The 21,608-nt window shown below is 37.2% G+C and overlaps 1 protein-coding gene across 6 annotated transcripts in view; it reads left to right on the top strand.

Moving 5' to 3' along the window:
- Nucleotides 1-291: 291 nt before the first annotated feature.
- Nucleotides 292-21,608, top strand: part of MAP3K7 (mitogen-activated protein kinase kinase kinase 7) — a 47,660-nt gene continuing 26,343 nt past the window's right edge. For all 6 annotated transcript variants that reach the window (XM_062489884.1, XM_062489882.1, XM_062489881.1 and 3 more), the window contains exons 1-7: nucleotides 292-592; nucleotides 11,620-11,730; nucleotides 13,338-13,403; nucleotides 14,296-14,341; nucleotides 14,998-15,136; nucleotides 16,259-16,383; nucleotides 19,951-20,079. In XM_062489884.1, coding sequence (XP_062345868.1) covers nucleotides 503-592; nucleotides 11,620-11,730; nucleotides 13,338-13,403; nucleotides 14,296-14,341; nucleotides 14,998-15,136; nucleotides 16,259-16,383; nucleotides 19,951-20,079 — 706 coding nt within the window. In that variant the 5' untranslated portion in view covers nucleotides 292-502. The remainder of the gene's footprint in view (nucleotides 593-11,619; nucleotides 11,731-13,337; nucleotides 13,404-14,295; nucleotides 14,342-14,997; nucleotides 15,137-16,258; nucleotides 16,384-19,950; nucleotides 20,080-21,608) is intronic.

The following is a 21,608-nucleotide window of genomic DNA, read 5'->3' as shown; positions in this document are numbered from 1 at the left end:
CCATCCTCCCTTCCTCCCTTACTCCGTCCCTCCCTTCTCGGCCAGGGCAGCAGGAAGCGGCTCTGATGTCAGCGGCGGCGGCCGCGGCGCGGCTCTGAGCGGCTCCCCCACCCCCGCCGCGCTCCCCTCTCCCGCTGCCGCCGCCGGGGCTGGCGGAGGAGCCCGGCTGCGGCCCCGGGGCCGCCGCCTTCTCTCGCCCGGGGACGCGCGGCCGAGGCGGTCCCGAGCTGCGCAGAGGCCGCGGCCTAGGGGAGTCGGCGGCGCCCCGCGGGGGTGCGGAAGGGCGCGGGATGCGCAGCGGCGGCTCCGGGGCCTGTGCCCGCCGCCTCTGAGGCCCGAGGCCGCCGCGGATGTGGCCCCGGCGACGCCTGGGCCAGGCCCGCCCCGACCTGCGCCGGGAACCGCCGCCGAGCCCCGCGTAGCCCCGGCTCCGGCCCTCGGCTGCCTGGTGCCGGACCCTCGCCTAGCCCCGGCCCCTTCTCCCTGCGGTGAAAGAGGAGGCATGTCTGCTGCCGCCTCCGTTGAAATGATTGAAACCCCCCCGGTCCTCAACTTCGAAGAAATCGACTACAAAGAGATCGAGGTGGAAGAGGTGAGTGAGGGTCCCGTCGTCCCCCTCGCTCCCCGGGCACGGCCGGCCTGGCCCCCGCCGCGCAAACCCCGAGCGCCCCCGGTGTTCTCCCCCCGGAGCCGTCCCTCCGGTGCGGAAGGGGCCGCGGAGGCTTCCTGGGTGCGCCGGGATGCCGGGAGCCCCCCAGTGTACCTGACCAGAGGTTCTGTGCTCTCGTGGATGCTGCAGCGGCTGGCACCAGCGAACAAAGGCGGACCGGCTGGGAGCGGAGTTGCCAGCTTACTTCAGCCGGCCCTGCTGCTGGATGCCTTACTGTAGAGTTTTATTTATACGGGATAGATTTATTCAGGACTTCAAAGTTTCGCCGCCCGTTTTGCCGGCCACTTTAGTATAGGTGGGAAGCATAGTTGTCAAGAGGGAACTGTTAATTCTTATGTTTCTTTCAGATCTCTATTTCTCTATGCCTCTGCTTTCACCCTCTGCCACCCAGCTGAGCTATTGTATATATAATGGTCATATCACTCTTAATGATTTTTTGAATTTACAGCTCTGTGAACTTTAAGGATAAGCAGATTTTTTTTCTTAACTTAGGTTAGTGATGTTGTATTCATGGATATGTAAATTTCATTTGTGGCCTGTGCCTGTTACCCAGGAAGTGACATTCAATTATTGTGTGACAAAGTTGGAAGTTTTTCTTCAGTGGAAATCACATAGTGAAATTATTTCATGTGTACCTTTCATGTCTCTGAGGTTCCTGTGAAAGTAGGATGGGTATGATCTAGGGTGGCTTGTGTGCTTTAATAAAGGGCTCAGTAGTCTCTATCTACTACAGTGTTGTTTGACACTCAGAATTACAAAAGAATATTGCTGCTGGGTTTTTTTCTCTGTTCCCTGCTAAACTCTCTACAGGAATGAAGTTGCTTCATGTAGATCCATGACAAGCTTGTGGACCTAACAGGCATCCAAGACTGCTGAAACTGTCTCTGTGCTTATATCTGTAGATTACCATCTTTCTCTTTCAGTAATAATTACCATATTTTCCTTAAAAAGTTTGTGTAGAAGTGGAGTTTCATGTAGTAGCTTCTATAGGTATGACGACCTGCATCTCAGGTTTTTAGAGTAGTTTGCTAGATACTGGTTTGTTCATAATTATTCTACTGGGTTTGAGTCTCCTGGGGGGATAGTTTAGGGACCTTAAAATCTACAATGTTTGCATGGAGCACCAGGGCACTTTCTGCTGTATTCAGGTAGTATTATGCCAACTTTGGCTTTCACCAAATAGCAGGCACTGGGCACTAGAAATTTTCAGCAGACAGTGTCTTTCAAAAGATTACCTTAATCTCTTTCTATGAATTTGGCAATCATAAGTTTTTTTGTTTCTGTAAGTCTAGTTGTTCTGCCTTTCTTTATGCATGTAACTATTCTGAAGTGAAGGTATTTTTGTTGGTTTTGCAACACTTAATAATAGCCAAGGGTCAAATCACGTTTCTCACCCAGTGAAGAAAGTTCAAGTGGATTATCCATCGTAAAAAGGTGCCCACTGAAGGCTCATAGAAGTGAGTACCACATGTGCTGTGTTAGACATAGCTTGTTGAATGAATAAAGTGGCATACGAATCTTTAATCCTCACAACACCCTTGGGGAGGTTGTTAGCAAGGCTTGTATTGCTGTTTTACATATAGGAAATGTGGAGCTGCAGAGTGTGTAATTGGTGTAACTAGAGTTTAGCATTCTAAGGTTTAGTGCTCAGAGCTTGACTGTGTGCCTGGCACTTGCAGAAACAGGACCATCAGCACAAAAATGTATCTAGAGACAATGCCTAAGTAGAATTTTTTTTAATGCAGTTGTTGCATTATTATCGACACAGTATCTTTGTAGAGATAACAAAACTCATGTGATGTAAACAAGAGAACTCTGATCAAGTGTTGTCTCCATGAGAAAATCTGGTCACAGCTGGCATAGCATTTTGAGTGTACCTGTCCTCCCAGAAGTTCTTACAGGTAATAGGGATACCCTGGTGCTGAACACAGTCTAACTGTCATTGCACAGTGCAAGAAATAAGACCTACTTTAAAAGAAAACAGATAGATGGGAGATCATACTTAGACCCTGCTTTTCTGAGCTGTGGGTGTTGACCTCTTACTCATGATGCAGTTTCAGCACAAGTAGTCAACTTCGTAGTCAAAACAAAGCACACATCCTTACTGAGGATTTTCTGTGCTCTCACTTTAGGCTCGGAAGTTTTTGAGGATTTTAAGTGGCTGTAATATCTCAAAATTATCATATTTATGCTTGGCAAACTTCAAATATTTCAAAATGGAGTGTTAAAGAGATCTACACTGGAATCTCAAATGCTTTTATAATCATAGCTTTGCTGTTGTATTATCAAGGCTGTCTTGTCAGCAGATAGCAGTCCCACTCTGCCACTGGTTTATTAATAGATATTGAAGTTCTGGAATACTTGCTGGCCCAGAGACCTTGCTAATAAATGTGAGATCTATAAGTGCACTTTCATTTAGGTTTGTCTGAACTCTACTAAGATAAAAACAAGAATATGCTGTATTTCACTTTAACTACCATGCAAGTGACTAACTGTAGTGTTACTTCCCACCAGTCAAACGTATCTCCAGCTTCAGTCTGCCTTTTTGTTATTTCAAGTGCTTAAAATGAAGTACAGCATAGAGGCAATTATTATGAAAGACCTGTAGTCAAATCAAAAATTGATGTGACACAGCAGGAGCATCTTCAAAACCAGAAGGGGGAAAAACAACATAAAACTTGTGTTCAGCAGAAGTGCTCTCTATTTTACTATGCAAATTTTCAATTGTGGAAATGGTCATTTTAAGTTTTTAGTATTAGATAGACAAGTCATTAGAAACTGAAAAAATAAAACCTAGTATAACTGAAATCAAGTCAACAATAAAAAGCCTAATAGCCTTGTTTTAAAAGCTCATCTTTAAATCTAGAACAACACTCCTGTTGTTTCTTCCCAGAGGAGTTTCCACATCTAAGCAACAAACAGACTGTTTTTTAATTGTTCTGGCAGCCTGGTCCCTACTCAGGAAGAGCCTACCACTCTTTCCTGAAAATTCCACAGGCTTTTTCCTCTACCAGGTAACTGGGTAACAGTCCCATACATGACCAAAACATAGACCTCTTCTTCACATGATGTGTGTATCCTTGGGTTGCACAGCCAAAGGTACATGTCTGATCATGTATACTGCAACGCTGCCCAGTCACTGCCTCATGTAGACAAGTTAAAAAGCTAATGCCATATTTGCATAGTTGCAAGTTACTTTTGGATGGTCTGAAAGTGTAAATTACTTGAAAACTGTTGTTTAATTCTCTACTGGTATATTACAGTTTACAGTGAAGTTTATTTTCAACAATCTATTTGGGGAGTGGTTAATTCTAAGAGAATTAGGGTAATGTTTTCCTTGAGATAAAGAGGTAAGCTTTATAAATATTTATTTTAGAAAATTTGCTTAAGATCCCAGCAACTAACTATTTCAAAATAGCTGATTAGTTTCATTAACTGTGTAGTGTGCTGAGAACTGCATGTGTTCCTTCCAATTCTGGAACAAAGCAGTTCAGAGGCATGAGAATGAGCAATATTGCATAGCAGCTAGGTTTTGCTCCCTTTTATATAGTTAACTTTTAAAAAGTTAGTGAGATGCAGTGATCAATTATGTCCATTAGAAGGTAAAGCAGATTTGTGCAAGCTGCTGTTGAACATGGAACTGTTACTACGTCCATTGCTTCTCTGTCCTGGTTGATCATCCCCCGTTGTAGGATACCAATCTGAAAAGTTGGAAGAAATTTGGGGAAGAACCAGATGTGAATTGAGATCTGACCACCATTCTTGCATATCTGACATGAGTAAAGAAGGACTGGTTCTCAAGAACCAAGGGTGGTAGTTAAAAGTCCATTTGAAGTCAGTCGAATTTCTCAGCCTTTTTCAGTAAGACTTCAAGGGGCAAGGCTGGGTATTCAAAAACAAAGGCAAAAAATAATTACATGGTGAAAACATATTCCAGTGTTTTCTCTGATTTTACTCTAAACACATTTCTGAATTAATTCAAATAACTACTTAAATGTAGTTTAATTACACCAAAGAAAGATTCTCTTCATTCATTTACATAAGAAAATAGCTGAAATGTCAGCTGGGGTGTGAATTTATAGCAGAAGTTATGCAACACCAATTCCATGTGGATGAAATTTACTGTGCAGTGAGTTAGAAGATGGCTAATAAGCTAGTTAAACTGCTAATGTGACACTTTACACTCATTTCAGCGCATGCAGATATAGTCAGTGAATCAGTTTGTGTAAAAGAGACTCATACTTCACTCTTGTAAAGAACAGATGGGAAAGAAACATCATGGATCTTCCTGTTCCAGTGATGAAAGCAAGATCCATATTGATGAGATAAAAACAGAGTTCTATGTCTAATGCCTTTCCCTAAGAAAAAAAAACTTAAACAATAGAGCAAGTTTCACATGTCCCTTATTTGTCCCACCCGGTGGATTGTTACCAGTGTTTTACTGGTTGTAGAATACTTGTTTGTTTTTTGTTTGGTTGTTGTTTTTTTTTTTTTTCCGAAGACCTGTAGGTTTAGACAGTGCCAGCCCAGAAAGCTTATGTTAGAGTCCTGCACCCTGAGTGCCTCATTACCCAACATCTTGTTTCTAAAACAATAATCCGCTCTCTGGGCTGCTCTAACAGAACAAATTGATTCATACCAGAACATCAGACAGTTGTTTTGTTAATGTTTTTAAATTGCTGGTAATTAAAATGACAGTTCTTCACACAGATGTATAAAACCCTACCAGTGTGTAAAATCTTTTCAGTATGTGATAAGACAGAATGAAAGTATAACTTGATAAAATGTTATATTTGAGAGGTATGCATTTCTTGGAATGACTTGAGCTGTCAAAATGCAGGGAGGGTTTGTTACATCTTCAGAGTGAAGGAAGAATTTCTGCAAACATAATTTTCAAGAGCAGGCTGGATGGGGTTCTGAGTAACCTGGTCTCATGGAAGGTGTCCCTGCCCATGTCAAAGGGGTTAGAACTAGATGATCTTTAAGGTCCCTTCCAACCCAAACCATTCTATTATTCTATAATTTCAGGAACATATAAGATGATACTTTGATTCTTCTTAAATATGTTCTAAAGAAGCTGAAAAGAGAATTAGTTCTTAGAACTAAATTCAGATAGACAAACCACTGATTGAAAACTGTACAGTGTTATACAGGTCTAACAGATGAAACCCTGGATAGGGACGAACTGTATGAGTTTGTCAAGCAGAACTTGCCTATAGTTGCTAAGAATATAAGTTGATTTTAATAACCAGTTTCTTTCAGGAAGAATTTTTCCTGCATGTGTTTTGCATAACTTCTAAGTTGAAACTTTGAAACTAAATCTAAACTAAATGACTTAATTTACTTCAAATTAGTAGGATTGCTTACAGGGGTTTTTGGGGTGGGAGAGTGGAGAGGATTTGGAGGATTTTCTGTACTCTATGAATCCCAGAAAGGAAAAGCAACACTTAGAGTTGTGCTCACACTAGTACAAATAAACTTAACCAATCAAAGAACATAGCTATAAGAATTGGCAGATAGATCCAAACTCCTTCCTAAAAGTGCTGCCAGGGTATTGGCCACAGACATTTGTGGCATGGGGCCGATTTGCTTCAACCTACTTAATAAAGCAGAGCACACACAGAGGAACCAAAGCTGGAATTTGAGGCTAGCTGAATGAATGATACAAAGTGTAGGCATATATTTTTAGAAGCTGTAAACTGTTCATGGCTTCTTTTGGCACTTTTTTTTTTTATTTCTGCTCCATGTGTCATACAGGCAGATATGTGAAAAACTGAAAATATTGGTATACTTTATTGGTAGTGCTGGAGCTCTTGTAAGCAACTGAAGCAACTGAATTTTAAAATTTTTAAAATTTTGATTATTTTTTTGTATTTCTAGAGTGCATTGCAGAACATTTTTTTTCCTCTCTGTCTTGTTTACTGTCTGGAGCTTGAGAGACCTAAACATTCAGTTTGCATACATACCATTTCATTAGCAAATATACCAGTAAACAAAGCAACATAGATATTAAAGATAACTTAAAGCCTGTTGTCATTTTGGAAGCATGGGTTTTGTTGGGTTTCTTTTTCTGGATTTTTGTAACTTTTGTCTTGCTTCCCAGTATGGTATATGAGCATATCACGCACTATGTACTGCAAATTATGAAGTCAGTTCTCCAAAGAATACTACGTCTGCTAACCAGGGAGCTATTATATTTTATTGCTGTCTTATATATCCTGCAAGGTTTTTTTTAGAAAGAAAAGCACTAGGTATCCAGCATGTAGAACTACCTTACATGGAAATTTTACAGATAGAGAGAAAAACTTTGCATTTTTATTTTTTTGAGTTAATAGAAAATCTGTGTAGTTAATGCAGAGTTGAAATTAATTCTTCCAAAGTTTTGACATTTGTTAGGGGCTTATGGTGGATCTGAATAAATAGAGATGTATTTTTCTTGTTTTACTGGGGGAGGGGAAATTTTTGGTCACATCCCTTAGGACAAAATGCATCCTTAAGGTCTTAACATATCTGCAGTCTCTATTTCCTGCATGATTTCTAGTCTACATAACTTAGCAGTCAGTATAGTCTACATACTTACAAGTCAGTATCATGTATCTTTGTTTATGTACAGCATTTGATACTATTTGTACACAGAGACAGAGGTAATGCTTGTTCCAGTGTTCTTGTATGGTTCACATTCTTTAAATAAGACTCTAAATACATTATCTGGAAAACATGCTAGTGGCACTGTCCTTCACCATATCACTGTCACACAGTAAAATGTAACATTGTACTGGTATGTATTTTACAGGTAGAAGAATAAATTTTAATACACATTTAATCTTTGATTCTCTTTAGGTATTACTTCCAGTTGAAAATGTTTTTGTGTCATATGCTGAGTGTTTTTTGACAAACTTAATTCTCTTGTGGGAGTAAGGTAGAAGCAGACTTGTTCTTACTCCTAAATGTCTCAACTGCCCTATATTTTCCTTTTTCCTCTTAGATGATATTTAAAGGAACAGAATCTTTTACCAAAAGAATGTGTTTATTTTTAGATCATTTTCCAAATAGACACAGTGCTACAGATCAACTGCTGTTTATTGATTTGCTGTGTCAATAATTCCATTAACTGTGCTTCATATAATTCCGAATATGCACTATTGCCCAAACATATGGTGTGGCACCAGCAGCGGGGGACAGGAAGGATTGAGCATGAAGAAACTAAAGTTCAGGCAGTGCCTCCCTCCTGTGATATTAAGTTACTTAGTTCCAGCACTGAAGAAAACTTCATAGTGTTTAAACTGTTCTGACAATATCTAAGACTTACTCCTTTGAAGAATAAATTTAAGGGAAGAAAATAATACGTAAATGGACTCCCAGCACAAGCTGCATTCTGTCAATTGTAAAGGGTTTTTTTGCTATGAGTAAGGTACTTTTTCCAGATTAAGCAGGAAAACGCCACTGAGTTTTCACGTATAGGAAACTTCAATTTGTCTTGGATCCGTCATTGTTTCTGATGGTTGCTCCTTTCATGTGCCATCCAGGAGCCTGAGCTGCTTTAATGGAGGATCAGCTCTTCTGTTTTCCCTGTATCCTAGGTAAATATTCACTGCATTCATGTCCTCTTCTCAAGTTCAACCCTCTGCCTAAGCAGGCACCACGTCAGTGATAAATTGTTATGAAACCTTGACTGCATAGTCATTTATCATACTCTTTTCACCAGTAAAATTTGCATACCTGATGGTTTCACAGCTTTCTATTATGTAATTAAGGTTTAGATTGCCTGGTAAACTCCTCCCTCTTGGTGCTCAACACTGATTTTATTTTTTTTTTTGTTTTCCAGTCATCAGTGGGACTTCTTAAAGTACATCTGATTTTTGGAATTTATTCTGCTTTTCAGCTAAAACCCAAGTATTGTGACGTTCATGGCTCAGTGTAAAACACTACATTGGGCAGTATGCTTTCATACTTTTTTATGCAGTTTCTGTGAGTTTCTTCATTTAATAGAAACATTGTTTAAAAATACAACAGCCTTCAAAAATAATGATTTCTTTAGTATATGAACTGGAAATATATGTACCAGTTCTCAGGATGAAACCTGCAAATAGTCATGGATTTATCTGCAGGGAAACGGTATGCATTTATATCAACTTATGAGCTGAATTTAACCATGTGGAATCAAGTTTAAGAGATACATGAGCTTTCTTTTTTTTTTTTGTTATACATCAGAAAATAAATATATTTAATGCAAAAAAATAGTATATATTGAAAAATCATAGTATTTAAATTGTATGCATAATACATGAAGTGTATTTATGCATATGGACTTACACAAGTCTTTTAATCAGGAAAAGATATGACTAGCCAGAAAAAAAGTAAGCCTGACCTGTCACAAACTATTGTAAGTGATTCAGGTTAAGTAAAAAAAAGAAAGTCAAAATACTTCATTAAATTTTGGGACCAGTCTTTTAACTGATGTATATGCACTGTTTTCAAATAACTCTTTTTGTTTCTGTTGCTGGATTAAATGTAATAGAGTTGTAGTTGAAGACTGTGCAAGAGTATGAGAAAAGGTATATTCAGAAAAGGAACATTCTAAAATATGTCTCACAGAGGCTTGCACCGTAAGGCCAATTGTATCCACCTAGGAGAATTCATTATATGGCCATCTTTTCCCTACCCTCGCTTGGTTAACCCTGTTTGGATTCCTTGACAGTGTAGGGGAGCAGCAGATGTGGAGCTGTATTGATGCTGCCAATACACTGTATCCTGCACAAGCTGCCCTGTGGCATCCTTCTCTCATTAACTGTCCTTAGTATTTCCCAGGTGCTTGCATGGTGGATTTTTATGTGCTCACTAATCACCATTTCTGTGAAATGCAAACTTATGGCACACACACCAACTGATGAGATTTTCCTTATTCTGTAGGTTTGGTCATGTACCGTGCAAGGTGGGTAGAGGCTTTGTAATGGACAACTCTTGTGGCAGTAGTAGGTGAGGGGCCTGCCAACCCCAAGAAAATGGGCAGTTTTATTCTAAACATGGTCTGAGAGAGAAAACAAAATGACAAGGAAGACTGTTTGGGACTTTTATGTCTTCCAGTGACTCATTGTTTCCAATTTGTTTATATGTACTATTTCTGTAGGCTGCTCATCTATCATTCATATGGCTTGGTGTTTCCAACCTCACTTGTGGAACGCAAGAAAATAGTTAGCATGTGTTCCATCTTGACAAGACATAACAAGCAACACAAAGTGCAAGGCCCTGCACTTTGGCTGGGGGATGAGGTTACAATCAACAGGTCCTGTTCTTTAATGGAGCAGAATGGAGCATGTTCTGTGCATCTCCTGTGCATATCTTATCACAGACTCAGTTGGTGAACCACTGTTGTGGAAGGTAAAGGTGAGATGGCAGGAACTCCTGGAAGGCTAAGTGCATGCTGGAATGTAAAAGAGAGAAATATTTCTTATAGTAATAAGGAGACCAGAAGAAGAAAGTGCTGTAGATCACTGTGGCTGTCATGGGCAGCTGTCTTATATCCACATGAAACTTTTAAGAAATATTAAGCATAAATTCTCTTTTCAGATCTTTCTTAATGCAAGATCTTGATGAGTTTTTTAAATTTATATTTTTCATCTCTTCAGATTGGGGCCTTGATTGCAGGCTTTCTCATATCCATTGTGATATTTTAGGAGATCTTGAGTTATGCACCTGCAGCCTTTTCCATCCCACTCCCAGGGGAAATCAGTTTCACTGTTTATTTGGAAAGCACATATTAAGAACCTAACATAAGAATGGATTACATAAATAATATTCGACCCCTTGTTTCTCCTCCCCACTCCTCATCTTGCCTGCCTTGCATTTTTTGGATTTGGAGGCGCTCCTTTTCCTTCTGTGCCTGTGTGTGCCTTAGGTTTCCTCCTCCTCAACATTTTCTTTTGAGCATATGAGTAACAACACATTTGTATGTGCTTTCCTGTAGTGGCTGCAGTCACTGTTTTGACACCACCTTCATCTCAGTTTTACATCTCACATGCATGTTTTGTCATTATTCCTGTATGTTGCCATTTTTCTTCTTAGCAACAATTAAAATAACTGAATTTTCAATTAAACATCATATGTAATTGACTGGTAACTGAAAGTGACCTTCTTTCTATCCTGCTTTCATTTCTATGCTTGGTTTCAAAGAGCTGCTCTAAATAACGGTGGTGTTAGTGCTTCTTCACAGCACAGGTTAAAGATTGCTTGAACACTATAGTATGCAGAAGTTGCTAGTATTGCTTTTGCAAAGTTACATTGAAGAGTTATGACTGTTGTCTGGGGTTGTTTTTTTTCATAGTTTTAAGCAATGTTAATTCTAAATAAGCTAGGAAGCAGACTTCAACAGAAATAGGTAAAGCTTAGTTTATAGACACTTTGCTCTTTTTGGAGGACTTGCAGGATATTTTACTACTATCACACCCTTGAGTCATCTGTAAGAAAATGAAGTGATCATTTTGAGCACGCTAAACGTCTCATCCCAATTTCGTCATGGTCCTGTGCAGTTGTGTATGCATTTAAATTTCAGAGCTCTTAATTCCTGTTTTTAACAAGAATAAACAAATAGAGCAGATAGATATAACTTCATGGGCGAAACCTAAAAAAAACCTAGTCTCATTCCTCTAATTTTCTTTTAAGCAAATTTTATTCAAAATAATTGAGATTATATTTTTCTGAAATACTGTCCCTGCACATTAGTAATAAAATGTTTTGTATGTGTGTTTTCCAATTCTTCTGTAAATGATCTCTTGAGCAAGCTTAACTAAGACCAGTTATGCTTTGATGGCGTAGTATCCAATTCCTACTGCAAAACATGAGCCTGTGTATCTTCAGTTTTCTAAATTAAATTTCTTTTCTCTTTGTGAGGTCCTGCACAGCAAATGAAACCATTTCAAGTTTTAACTCTAGTCTTTTATATTTTGTTCTAGGTTGTTGGAAGGGGAGCCTTTGGTGTGGTCTGCAAGGCAAAATGGCGAGCTAAAGATGTTGCCATTAAACAGATAGAAAGTGAATCTGAAAGAAAAGCCTTCATTGTAGAGGTACAGTACATTTGATGGATAATACGGGGTTTGGTAGAGCTTGTTTCCTGAAATTCATAGACATAGCTTTTAGTACGCTAAATGCACCTTTCTCACAAGATAAATGGTGCCTGTGGTACCCAGTCCAGGCTTGGACTCTTGTCTTACAGAACAGAAGACTTGTCAAAGCACACTGCAGCTCTTCTTTAGTTTGCTTCTCATAAAAACTGAAAAGCAAGAATGTGGGAGAGACAAGGACACACAGTTAGGGAAATAACAGTTCTTAGATTCTGTCCCAGTCCAAAGTCAGGATGCAGCTGGAATACCCACCAAAACCTTGGAGGTGATTAACACTTCCAGGGTCCAGAGCATAGGTTCTCCACTACAATCAGGTTGATACTTGAAACTGTTTGAGTTTTTTCAGCAGTTCTAATAATTTGATTAGTTTTTTTCTTATATATAAGTACATTCCTGCCTTAAAGGCAATCACTTTTTTCATTCAATGTCTGCTTCTTTAAAAACATCTTGAGTAGTTCAGATATATTGATAAACTTCACAAGATATATAATATTTTCTAGAATCAAAAGTTAAATTTAAATGAGATACATCGTGGCATGCTGCTTAGTATTTATGCAGTTAAAACTTAAGATATTCAGGATACAGAAAATATCTTAAAAATAAAACTCTTACATTTAGAACTACCTCTAGTAAAATGTGACACTAAAGGGCTGGAGAAAGCATGTTTGTAATAGGCCTTTCTGTAAATATTTATGTATTTTTCATTATGCTGGAAAGTTCTACGGTTATTAATTGGAGTCTGGTTTAACATTGAGTAGATCCGATTGGTCTCTTGGGATTTTTGTGTTCAAAAGAGACCTGAGTAGATAATCCCAGAAATGCTTCAGTAATTACTGCTATTCCAGAAACCCTGCACAGTGCAAGCATCAGTTGAAATATTTTATTTTGATTTTTTAAATCTTCTGAAGTGTATAGAAAAAATAGTATTTGTTCTGTAAACGGTATAAACTATTCAGCAGTCTGTGTAAAGGGGAAAAAAAGTTACTTTTTGCTTCCTTCCACTATGTACTGATAAAAAAACCCAATGCAAAATAGTGCAATTGTCAGTACAAATAGTAATAGGTTCTTGGAGTTATGTTATTTAATATTAAATTATTTTATAGGGTTGTGGGCTTGGGGATTTTGGAACTTTTGTCTTCTCTATTGTCAAAACAGACAGTATGACTGATTTTTTTTTTTTTTTTAATTTAATCAGACAGTTTTTATGTAGTCCCAAAATTGAAGGCTCCAGGTAGAGCACCAAATCTATAGACAGCATAATTGCACAGTAATTGTGACTTGAGTGACTTTACTATAGCCTGACAAAAATACTTTCTTTAAATGTAATTTCTTTAAACTTTCTTTTAAAACACAGTTCCAGTTTGATGCAAACCTGATTACATAAATTAAAATGCAAAGAATTACATAAGTCTTGTATTTCGTAAAATCACCATCTGGGCTTATGCAGACATAGTGAACTGTATTTACTGTTGTGGTGTATTATTTAAAGCTATGAAATTAAAGCATTAGTCTTTTTTTCCCAAGGTTTGAAACTGTGATTTGTATTGCAGCTTCGACAACTGTCACGAGTAAACCATCCCAATATTGTCAAGTTATATGGAGCCTGTCTAAATCCAGTAAGTTATAGCTTATGTCAGGTGACAAAAGGTAACTAGCTTGGCATATGCAAACATCAATGCACAGAACATGCATTTTATATTAAAAATGTGTATTTTCTATATTGTTCATGTTTTAGCCATAATAAGGAAATACACAGATTTGTAGATGGGTTGATATTTTCAGGTATTTTTTTTTCCTTTCTACTGCTATGAAAAATAAATTATTTCAATAACATCCAAATCTGTTTCAAAACACCAGTTATACTTCAGTTTGTCAAAATGGCATCTAGTGTATTACATATGTAATTAAATTCATATCTACAGTCCTATTAATTGCAAATCAATCCAAAAAGGAAATACATTATCAACACATGATTGTGTCTTGTAAATCAGCTCCTATTTTCATACATGCAGTTCTCAGGATTTGCTTCAGCTGCAAACAGTCTCACAAATTCTCTAAGCAGAAAAGAGGGTACTGTGGCAGGGCAGTTGTATCCTTAGCTAATTCTTGTAGGGACTATTTAATTGTTTAAAATAATGCTTCATCCCTTTTCTTTCTTTGTACAAGTGAAATTCTTCTGGCATGGTATTTAACTAATGTTTTTTGTAAGCCATTAAGGGAATAAAGTAAAGGACAGTGAACTGCAGTTTGAAGACAGTGTTTGCTTTTTAAGTTTTAAGAGGAGGAGAGAGCTTATTCTTTTTGTTTTCTAACTTCCAGTGAGAGCTAAGTGTAAAACTAATTTTTCTTGTAAATATATACATTTCAAACTGACTGATATATTTTCCATTAGTTTAGGTATGGAATTTTTGCAGTTGCTCTCAAAAGAACTTCTCTTTCAGTTTACAAAAGCTGTTTTCTGCCTCTGCATTAACAATATACCTATTTTTTGTCCCCTCTCCCCCAAAGGTGTGTCTTGTTATGGAGTATGCTGAAGGAGGTTCTCTGTACAATGGTGAGTATTATTTCAACGTCCTGGAGTTCAAGTGCTAGTATTTGGGCAGACATCATCTAAACTACAAGTTGTTTCATAACTATGTCTCCATTCTTGGAGCTATTCAGAAGCCACCTGAACACAGTCCAGGGCAACTGGAGGTGGCCTGCTTGACCTGCTTGGTGGACTTCCAGAGGTCTCTTACAACTCTTACGTGGTTCTTTGAAATTTTTAAAATAATTCTAAGGAGAAGAGAGAGTGTGCCTTTTAAAACTTCTTTTCAGTTCACTGGTTTGTTCTTGATAGCAGTTTCTTACATTTTATACAACTAATTTAAGATTTTTCTAGTGGAACATCTGAGATCATTCTTCTTTAATTTGTAAATTCCCTGGCCATTTGTTTAACACAGACTTTACCAGGAGTAGCTGGTAACAAGCAACATCCTTCATATTGAATTTTAACAGAAATTATTATGGAAAGCATACTAAAAAAGTAGGAAATACTTTTGACATTTCTGTTATTTTAACAGTCTGCAGAAGGATATTTTTAGTTGAAGTAATGAGGTGTTGGTCATTACTTAGATTCCATAGAGCTTTCTGACTGGTGTTTTGTTAACTCCATTGTATCTGTTGTAATATGCAATAAAGTTCTTTTTAGTTTGTGCCTTTGTTTTGCAGTACTGCATGGTGCTGAACCTCTGCCTCATTATACTGCTGCACATGCCATGAGTTGGTGTTTACAGTGTTCCCAAGGAGTGGCATATCTCCACAGTATGAAGCCAAAGGCTCTGATTCACAGAGACCTGAAACCACCAAAGTAGGTTTATAGTTAATTTTTCGTATTTTCTTACAATTGGTATTTATGATCATTTATAATAATTTCATTGCATTTAAAAGAAATGTCTCTAATTGGTACTAACTTTGGATGTACTGTATTCCAAATGAAAGCTGTGTATTTGAAACTTCAGTTACAGAATTATGGTTTATGATACAGAAAATTAACTATTCAGTAACTTTCTGTTAAACTGGAAAAATACCCTGCTCCTGCTCTGCATCATGGAAGAGGATTTTATTAGGAATAGGGCTTCTAATCAGAGGCATTTAAAATCTTCCTGTTTTGGAATGGTTGTGATGTTCAGTGGGGAAGTACTGGGGGGGGGTGATTGGTTCTAATGTCATATTTAATCTGTTGCATTAGAGCTCTTTCACCACGTGGCCATCCTCCTTTATCTGCTCCTTCCGCCTGTTCCACTACCCCTGTCGGAAGGTCCCATCACTTTCCACCAAAACAAAATGTAATAGTTTTCTACACAGTTTGTCATCTGGCTCATATTACAGCTTCAGATCTGACTCCACAGATTAGGTAGAAACAGGTATTTGAGGATCAGCAGAATCATCCCTTTTTGGTGGTAATCTGCAGTTATTACCAGGTAAAGTTATAACATGAAGCCACAGTTTAAATCTTTAATTCTTTCTTGTATTCCCCAGTTTTGATTTTGAGAGTTGCTCACATGTAACTTCGAGTGCCTCCATTTAATTAAATAGCTAGGTTGACTGACATTAGTGGGAGTCTCGATTGTTCTTCTTTAGATAAAATTGTTACAGCACTTGTTGGTTTTCAGCCCCTGGCATCTGATAGTCTACTTTTGTCACTGTATGCTTAGTGGTTTACTATGGCTAAAGATATTAATGTAAAATCTAGCAGGTAGAAATACTAATAAATTACAACATATATTGGATTGCTTTAAAATATATAATATGTTCAAATTAGACACAAATAACCTTCCATATTTCCCAGATTATAAAACAAAGCACTGAGATACAAAGGCTAAGATATTCACCTATATTAAAGTGGTCGTTGTTGGGATTTAAGAAAATCAGTGGTTTGTTATCAGACTATTTCATTCAACAATTTTAATAACTTTTTTTTCTTTGACAGTTTGCTCTTGGTAGCTGGGGGGACAGTTCTAAAAATCTGTGACTTTGGTACAGCCTGTGATATTCAAACACACATGACCAACAACAAAGGAAGTGCTGCTTGGATGGCACCTGAAGTTTTTGAAGGTAATAAAAATCCAGTGTTAATATTACATTTTTTTTATAGGGATGCAACTGTGAATTAATGTGATGTAAGAATAAGAGCATCATGCAGTCTTTAAAATAAAGTTTACTAAAGTTTGAAGTAACAACTGAAAGTTTTGGCAGAAGTCTAACTTTTTAAAAAAATCTGTATAAGTGTATATTGTCAAACAATTGTGCAGAGGTTTGAAGAGCAGCACTGCTCTCTCATGTTGATATTAGACATTTAAGTACGTGAAGATATGGAACATTTATTTGTCATTGCTGAGATTTACATAAGGAGTACCTTTAGACAGCTACAGTTCTTTATTTTGTAAGTAAGTAAAATACAGCCAGAGGGCTCTTTACCCACAGTTTTGCTGTTTCTGAGATTCTTAAATAATTTCAAACTCTTCTGTCATTTAAATACACTGTCATTACTTTCACTCCCTACTCTGATCAGCTTTTATCTTCAGAATTTCCCTGTTAGAGTCTCTAAATTGAACATAATTGCCTTCTTTTTTGATCCCCTGCTTTCTTGTAACTCCCATCTTCATCTGCTTTTTGTGTAATCTAGAGTTTTGATGTACTTCCTCTTTCCTACATACTGAGGAACTTGTTAATATCATTTAATTTGTTTAATTAGGAAAACAAGCTATTTCTTGGAGTGTAATCGGGAAAGACTGATGATACTTGATAATTAGATACCTGTAATTGCTGCATGATTATCAAAGAAATAGTCCCATAGATACTAAATTGCAGATTAAACACTTTTTAACCTCTCTGTGCCTTAATTATCAATGCAGTTTTCCAATGGTCTGGAAAAGTCATCCTCCTGCCTTAGGAAGCAGGTGTCTTTGATTTGATATATTTGGCAAGTGCCTATGTGCAGGGGTTGTTTCTCAGATTATGGATCCACATATGGATCTTTTCTTTTACTGTCCTTATTCCAGAGACTGTCCATATACAGTTTTAGGATTCCTCCCAAACATCACCTTTAGAACTTCTGTTCTGAAATTACCATTTTCTTCCAAATATTGCCCGAGGATTATTTGTTTCACTCTGATGCCTGAAAACTTTCCATTATGTCATGTTATATTCATGCAATTCCTGTATTTTTTTAGCCTGAATTGCTTCTTCTCTTAATACTTGTTTATTAACAAATTAAATTATATAAATAGGAGGCTTTTTTCTTTTAGAAATAAGCAATTGAACAATCAGTGTTAAAGCTAGATTTTTTTGGTGAAAAATCTTAATCTAAAATGGATATAAATAAATGTATTGTAGTAGGGATTTACAGTTCATATCCTAGTTCCTCTGGTGTATGAATCCAGCCAGGTAGAACAAAGAAATCTTGTATTGCAGTAATTGTTAGATAGCAGCAAGAAACCTTCAATTTGCAGTTGTTTTTATGTACTTTTAACTGAAAGCATTTACTGATAAATAGACAAATCATCATAAAAACACAGGTATCAAGGACAGAATCTAGTATGATGCATGTTCTACAATGCAGCATATAAAATTACTCTTGAAACAGTCATTAAACTACTAAAATAACCACTTCAACTGTCAAAATTGTTAAAAATTTCTTAGCTTGTGTTACTGCATCAGAATTCAACAATGGAATAAAGACTAATATTACTTTGGTGCTGTTCTAGTACTAAGGTTTCTGGATGAGAGCAATAAAGGAATGCAAATCATCTGTTACAGAGCATGGCACTTAGTGAAGTAGTTGCTGTAATATTAAATTTTTTCACCCTATTTTAAACATTAGGGCACCTAAAGCCTTGTACAGGTCAAATAATCTAAATGAAAATAATATTATATAGATCAGAAAGAAGTAAAAGAGAGCAATTCTAATATCAGAATTCCCATTAGAAGAAACTATTTTTAAAAAAAATTAAAATTGCCTTGGGATATTTGATTAGATTGAGGAGTTATTGTGTCTGTCCAGTCTTAGTCTCTCGCATAAGGAAACAATGCAGAATACTCTCTCCCTTCTTTTGGACTCTCACTTTAACAAGTTTCATCCACAAAGTAGAATTTCATTGCTCAGATAGGGAAATAGCTCTACTTTATTTTCATAGGCTGTGTGTTACAGAAGTGCTGTGAATGCATAGATGAGACTGTTTTGCCTCCCTTAGTGATATGCCATTGTTTACATGACATTTTTTCCCCCAGCATCTTTTTAAAAATAACCTGACTGATAAAGCTGACTTTGTTTTTCTTTGTACATTTTGAATTCATTAGCCACATTCAGCTACTTTGATACAGGTGTAAAGTTTTTGAGATCTACATTCTTAGAGAATTTTGTGAAGTCCAAATTAGTGTCTTCACTTAAAGAGGGCTTGTGGTCTGTGCTGCAGCCTGTCTCTTGTGTTTGTCTTGCAAACTGGCTGGACTGGAGGAACTGGCCAGAGAACAGGCTGTTTGCCTTGCTCTGTTTGTCAGAGCTATGGGGGCAGAGGAAGTGGGCTCACAGGGAGTGGATGGAGCCTGTTGCAACTGTTGCTATATGGTGGGTATTCACATGAAACTAGACTTCTTTAGTTCCGCTGTTACTGAAATGATTTGTCTAAATAATGCTTTCTGATTATGTACAAACAAAAAAAACCCAAGAAGTCTCTTGGCCACTATATGCCAATTTTAATCCTTGTTTGAAGATAGATGAGCAAATCTCCTATAATTTATATTCACACATTTATTCTCATGTCATTAGCCATTCACATTTCTTATTAGCATTTGCAAGAGTTATGGTTACAAAGCATACGTACTTTTCTTTTTAGACTCTGAACATTTTTTATTTGTTATTCTATGTCACCTACCTGTCTTCAGCACCTTATGAGTCTTAGAAATATTAAACTTACAGTCAAAGAATTTTAATTAAGTAATGACATTACAAAAGACTAAGAATGGTAAACCAGGAGGAAATCAGATGTTAAGGAATTGAGGACTTTCCTGAATTTGTTCATACAGTGTTCTTCTGAAGACCTGTAATTAATAAAGAGTAATGGGTATGACAGATGTTACTGGCTAGAATATTGTCACTAAGGTTGGAAGAAGTGAGTTGAAGACTATTTACAGGAAACAAAAATAATCTATTATATCCTGAATGCAACAGCCTAATAAATTGCAGTTTATATTATATAAGGAAACTGATGCATTTAAACATTTCAAGATTTCTGCAGGGATTGATTCCCAGAGAGGGGTATTCTTAAAAGTCATACTGTCAAGTGATTTCTGACTTAAGTTAGCATGAATCAGCCAGCTTTAGAAAGCTTGTTTTTCTCAGCAAAATAAATGTGAAGTGAAAGTAAGTATGTAAAGCTATTTATGTATTGGAGCAAGCTGACCAGGGGAGTAGTGGAGTCACCATCCCTGGAAGCATTGAAGAAATGACTCAGCATGGCACTTAATACTGTGGTTTTGTTGACATTTTGGTGTTTAGTGAAAGGATGGATTCAGTGATTTTGGAGCTCTTAACCAAGCTGATTCTATGATCTGCTCAAAGTGTATTTCTTTTTGATGTGTTACATGGAAAAGAGTCAAATTATATGGATGGCTTTCTTCCAGGTAGCAATTACAGTGAAAAATGTGACGTTTTCAGTTGGGGTATTATTCTCTGGGAGGTAATCACCCGTAGGAAACCTTTTGATGAGATTGGTGGTCCAGCTTTCCGAATAATGTGGGCGGTTCACAATGGTGAGTTGAAAATACTTCATTGCGTTTGGAGTTGTGTATATGACCTTTAAATTTACTAAACACTCTTAACTGTACAGCTTTAAATTACTAGTCTTTCCATTTTGTGTATCATTAAATATCCATTTCTGTCACAAAGACTAGTTAGACACTGCTACTTTTGTGTCAGTGTGGATTTTGAGTCACTTGGCTGCTATCGTGTAACCTGGTGTGTGAACAAAGAAGGATGAAGAGCAATGTCCTCACTATTACAACACTCCATTTTAAAAGTGATCTGAGAAGAGCATCTTACCTGGCTGAATAATGGTTTTGTTAGGTACATTGGCTTTCTTTTATTTTTTTTTTTAATTGGACTTTTACAAGAAATGTATAACTTTAAGTAGCTGAACCTGTGTTTAGAAGTGTTAGAAACTATGAAACCATTAGGCATTAAAAACATTAGCTTTGTTTTTCATCTGTGGTGTTTGGGGGTTTGTTTTTTTCATTCTGCTGTTTGTATGATTTTATCTTTATGCCTAGGTACCTGCAGTTGTGGAGCAGCACTCTACTGTGCTAGGTATTATATGGAACAGATGTCTAGGAGCTTAGACTATGAACAGGACACAGTTGTTGTGTTCAAATGGACTGCTTTGTTTGAAGCAGTCATGTAACATTAGTCAGGGTAGTAGAGTAGACTGTAGTATCTTCATGCTGGAGGTGTAACTATGTACTGCTTTACTGGTTTTAGGTACCATGGCAAAATAGAATTTTTTGAGTAATAAAGTAATGATAGCGCAGTAGTTCAGTAAGTGTCTGCAGAGAGTTTCTGCCGTTTGTGAGAGACAACGTCAAAGCAAGCGCGAACCTTTTGGAAGAAAAAATTAACAAGCAAGCAGTGAAGGCTGGTACTCTGCCTGAGTGTCATTGCTTCAGTAGTAAATGATAGAAGCATAAGGTGAGCACAGGCATACCCTATTCAAAGACGAGAATGAGGCAGACAGAGATAGAACCAATGAATATTATAGTCTTAATAATGCACAAGAGAGATGTTTGCAAATGCCATTTTTAATGAAGAAAGAGATTCTCCAGTTTTTCAAGGGCATTGGACATTGAGATTAGAAGTGATAAGTACCTCGCATAAAAGCATAAACTGTAAAACTAAGTGTAAATCTAGTAGTAAATCAGGAAGCCTTAGTAAGGTGTGGAAGGATACTTCAAAATTCCCTATCTGTACCTACTTTTGCTTTAAAATTTTATCTTTTTTTATCTTTTTCTATTTTCTTTTTCATTCTTCTTAAGAAGGAAGTGTTAGTGCACTTCATCTCACTTAAAACTATTGTGGGATTCTTACTTCATGTATTACTTGTTCTGTTTAATATATTCTTAAATACCTACTGCTTTCGTTGCAAACCATCACTGTGTCTCGTATCAAACACAACTGGTTGTCCGTTTATTGTTCTCATTGAAATTGTAACAAGAAGAGGAACTTGAAGCAAAAACTAGCTGAGTAGTTACACAGTAGTTGAAGTAACATTGTTAAAAATGAGTATAGA

This window comes from Cinclus cinclus, chromosome 3 (assembly GCF_963662255.1).
Source record: "Cinclus cinclus chromosome 3, bCinCin1.1, whole genome shotgun sequence".
NCBI classification, from domain to species: Eukaryota; Metazoa; Chordata; class Aves; order Passeriformes; family Cinclidae; genus Cinclus; species Cinclus cinclus.
Note: the sequence above shows the minus strand (reverse complement) of the source record. Positions and strands in the feature narration are given on the sequence as shown.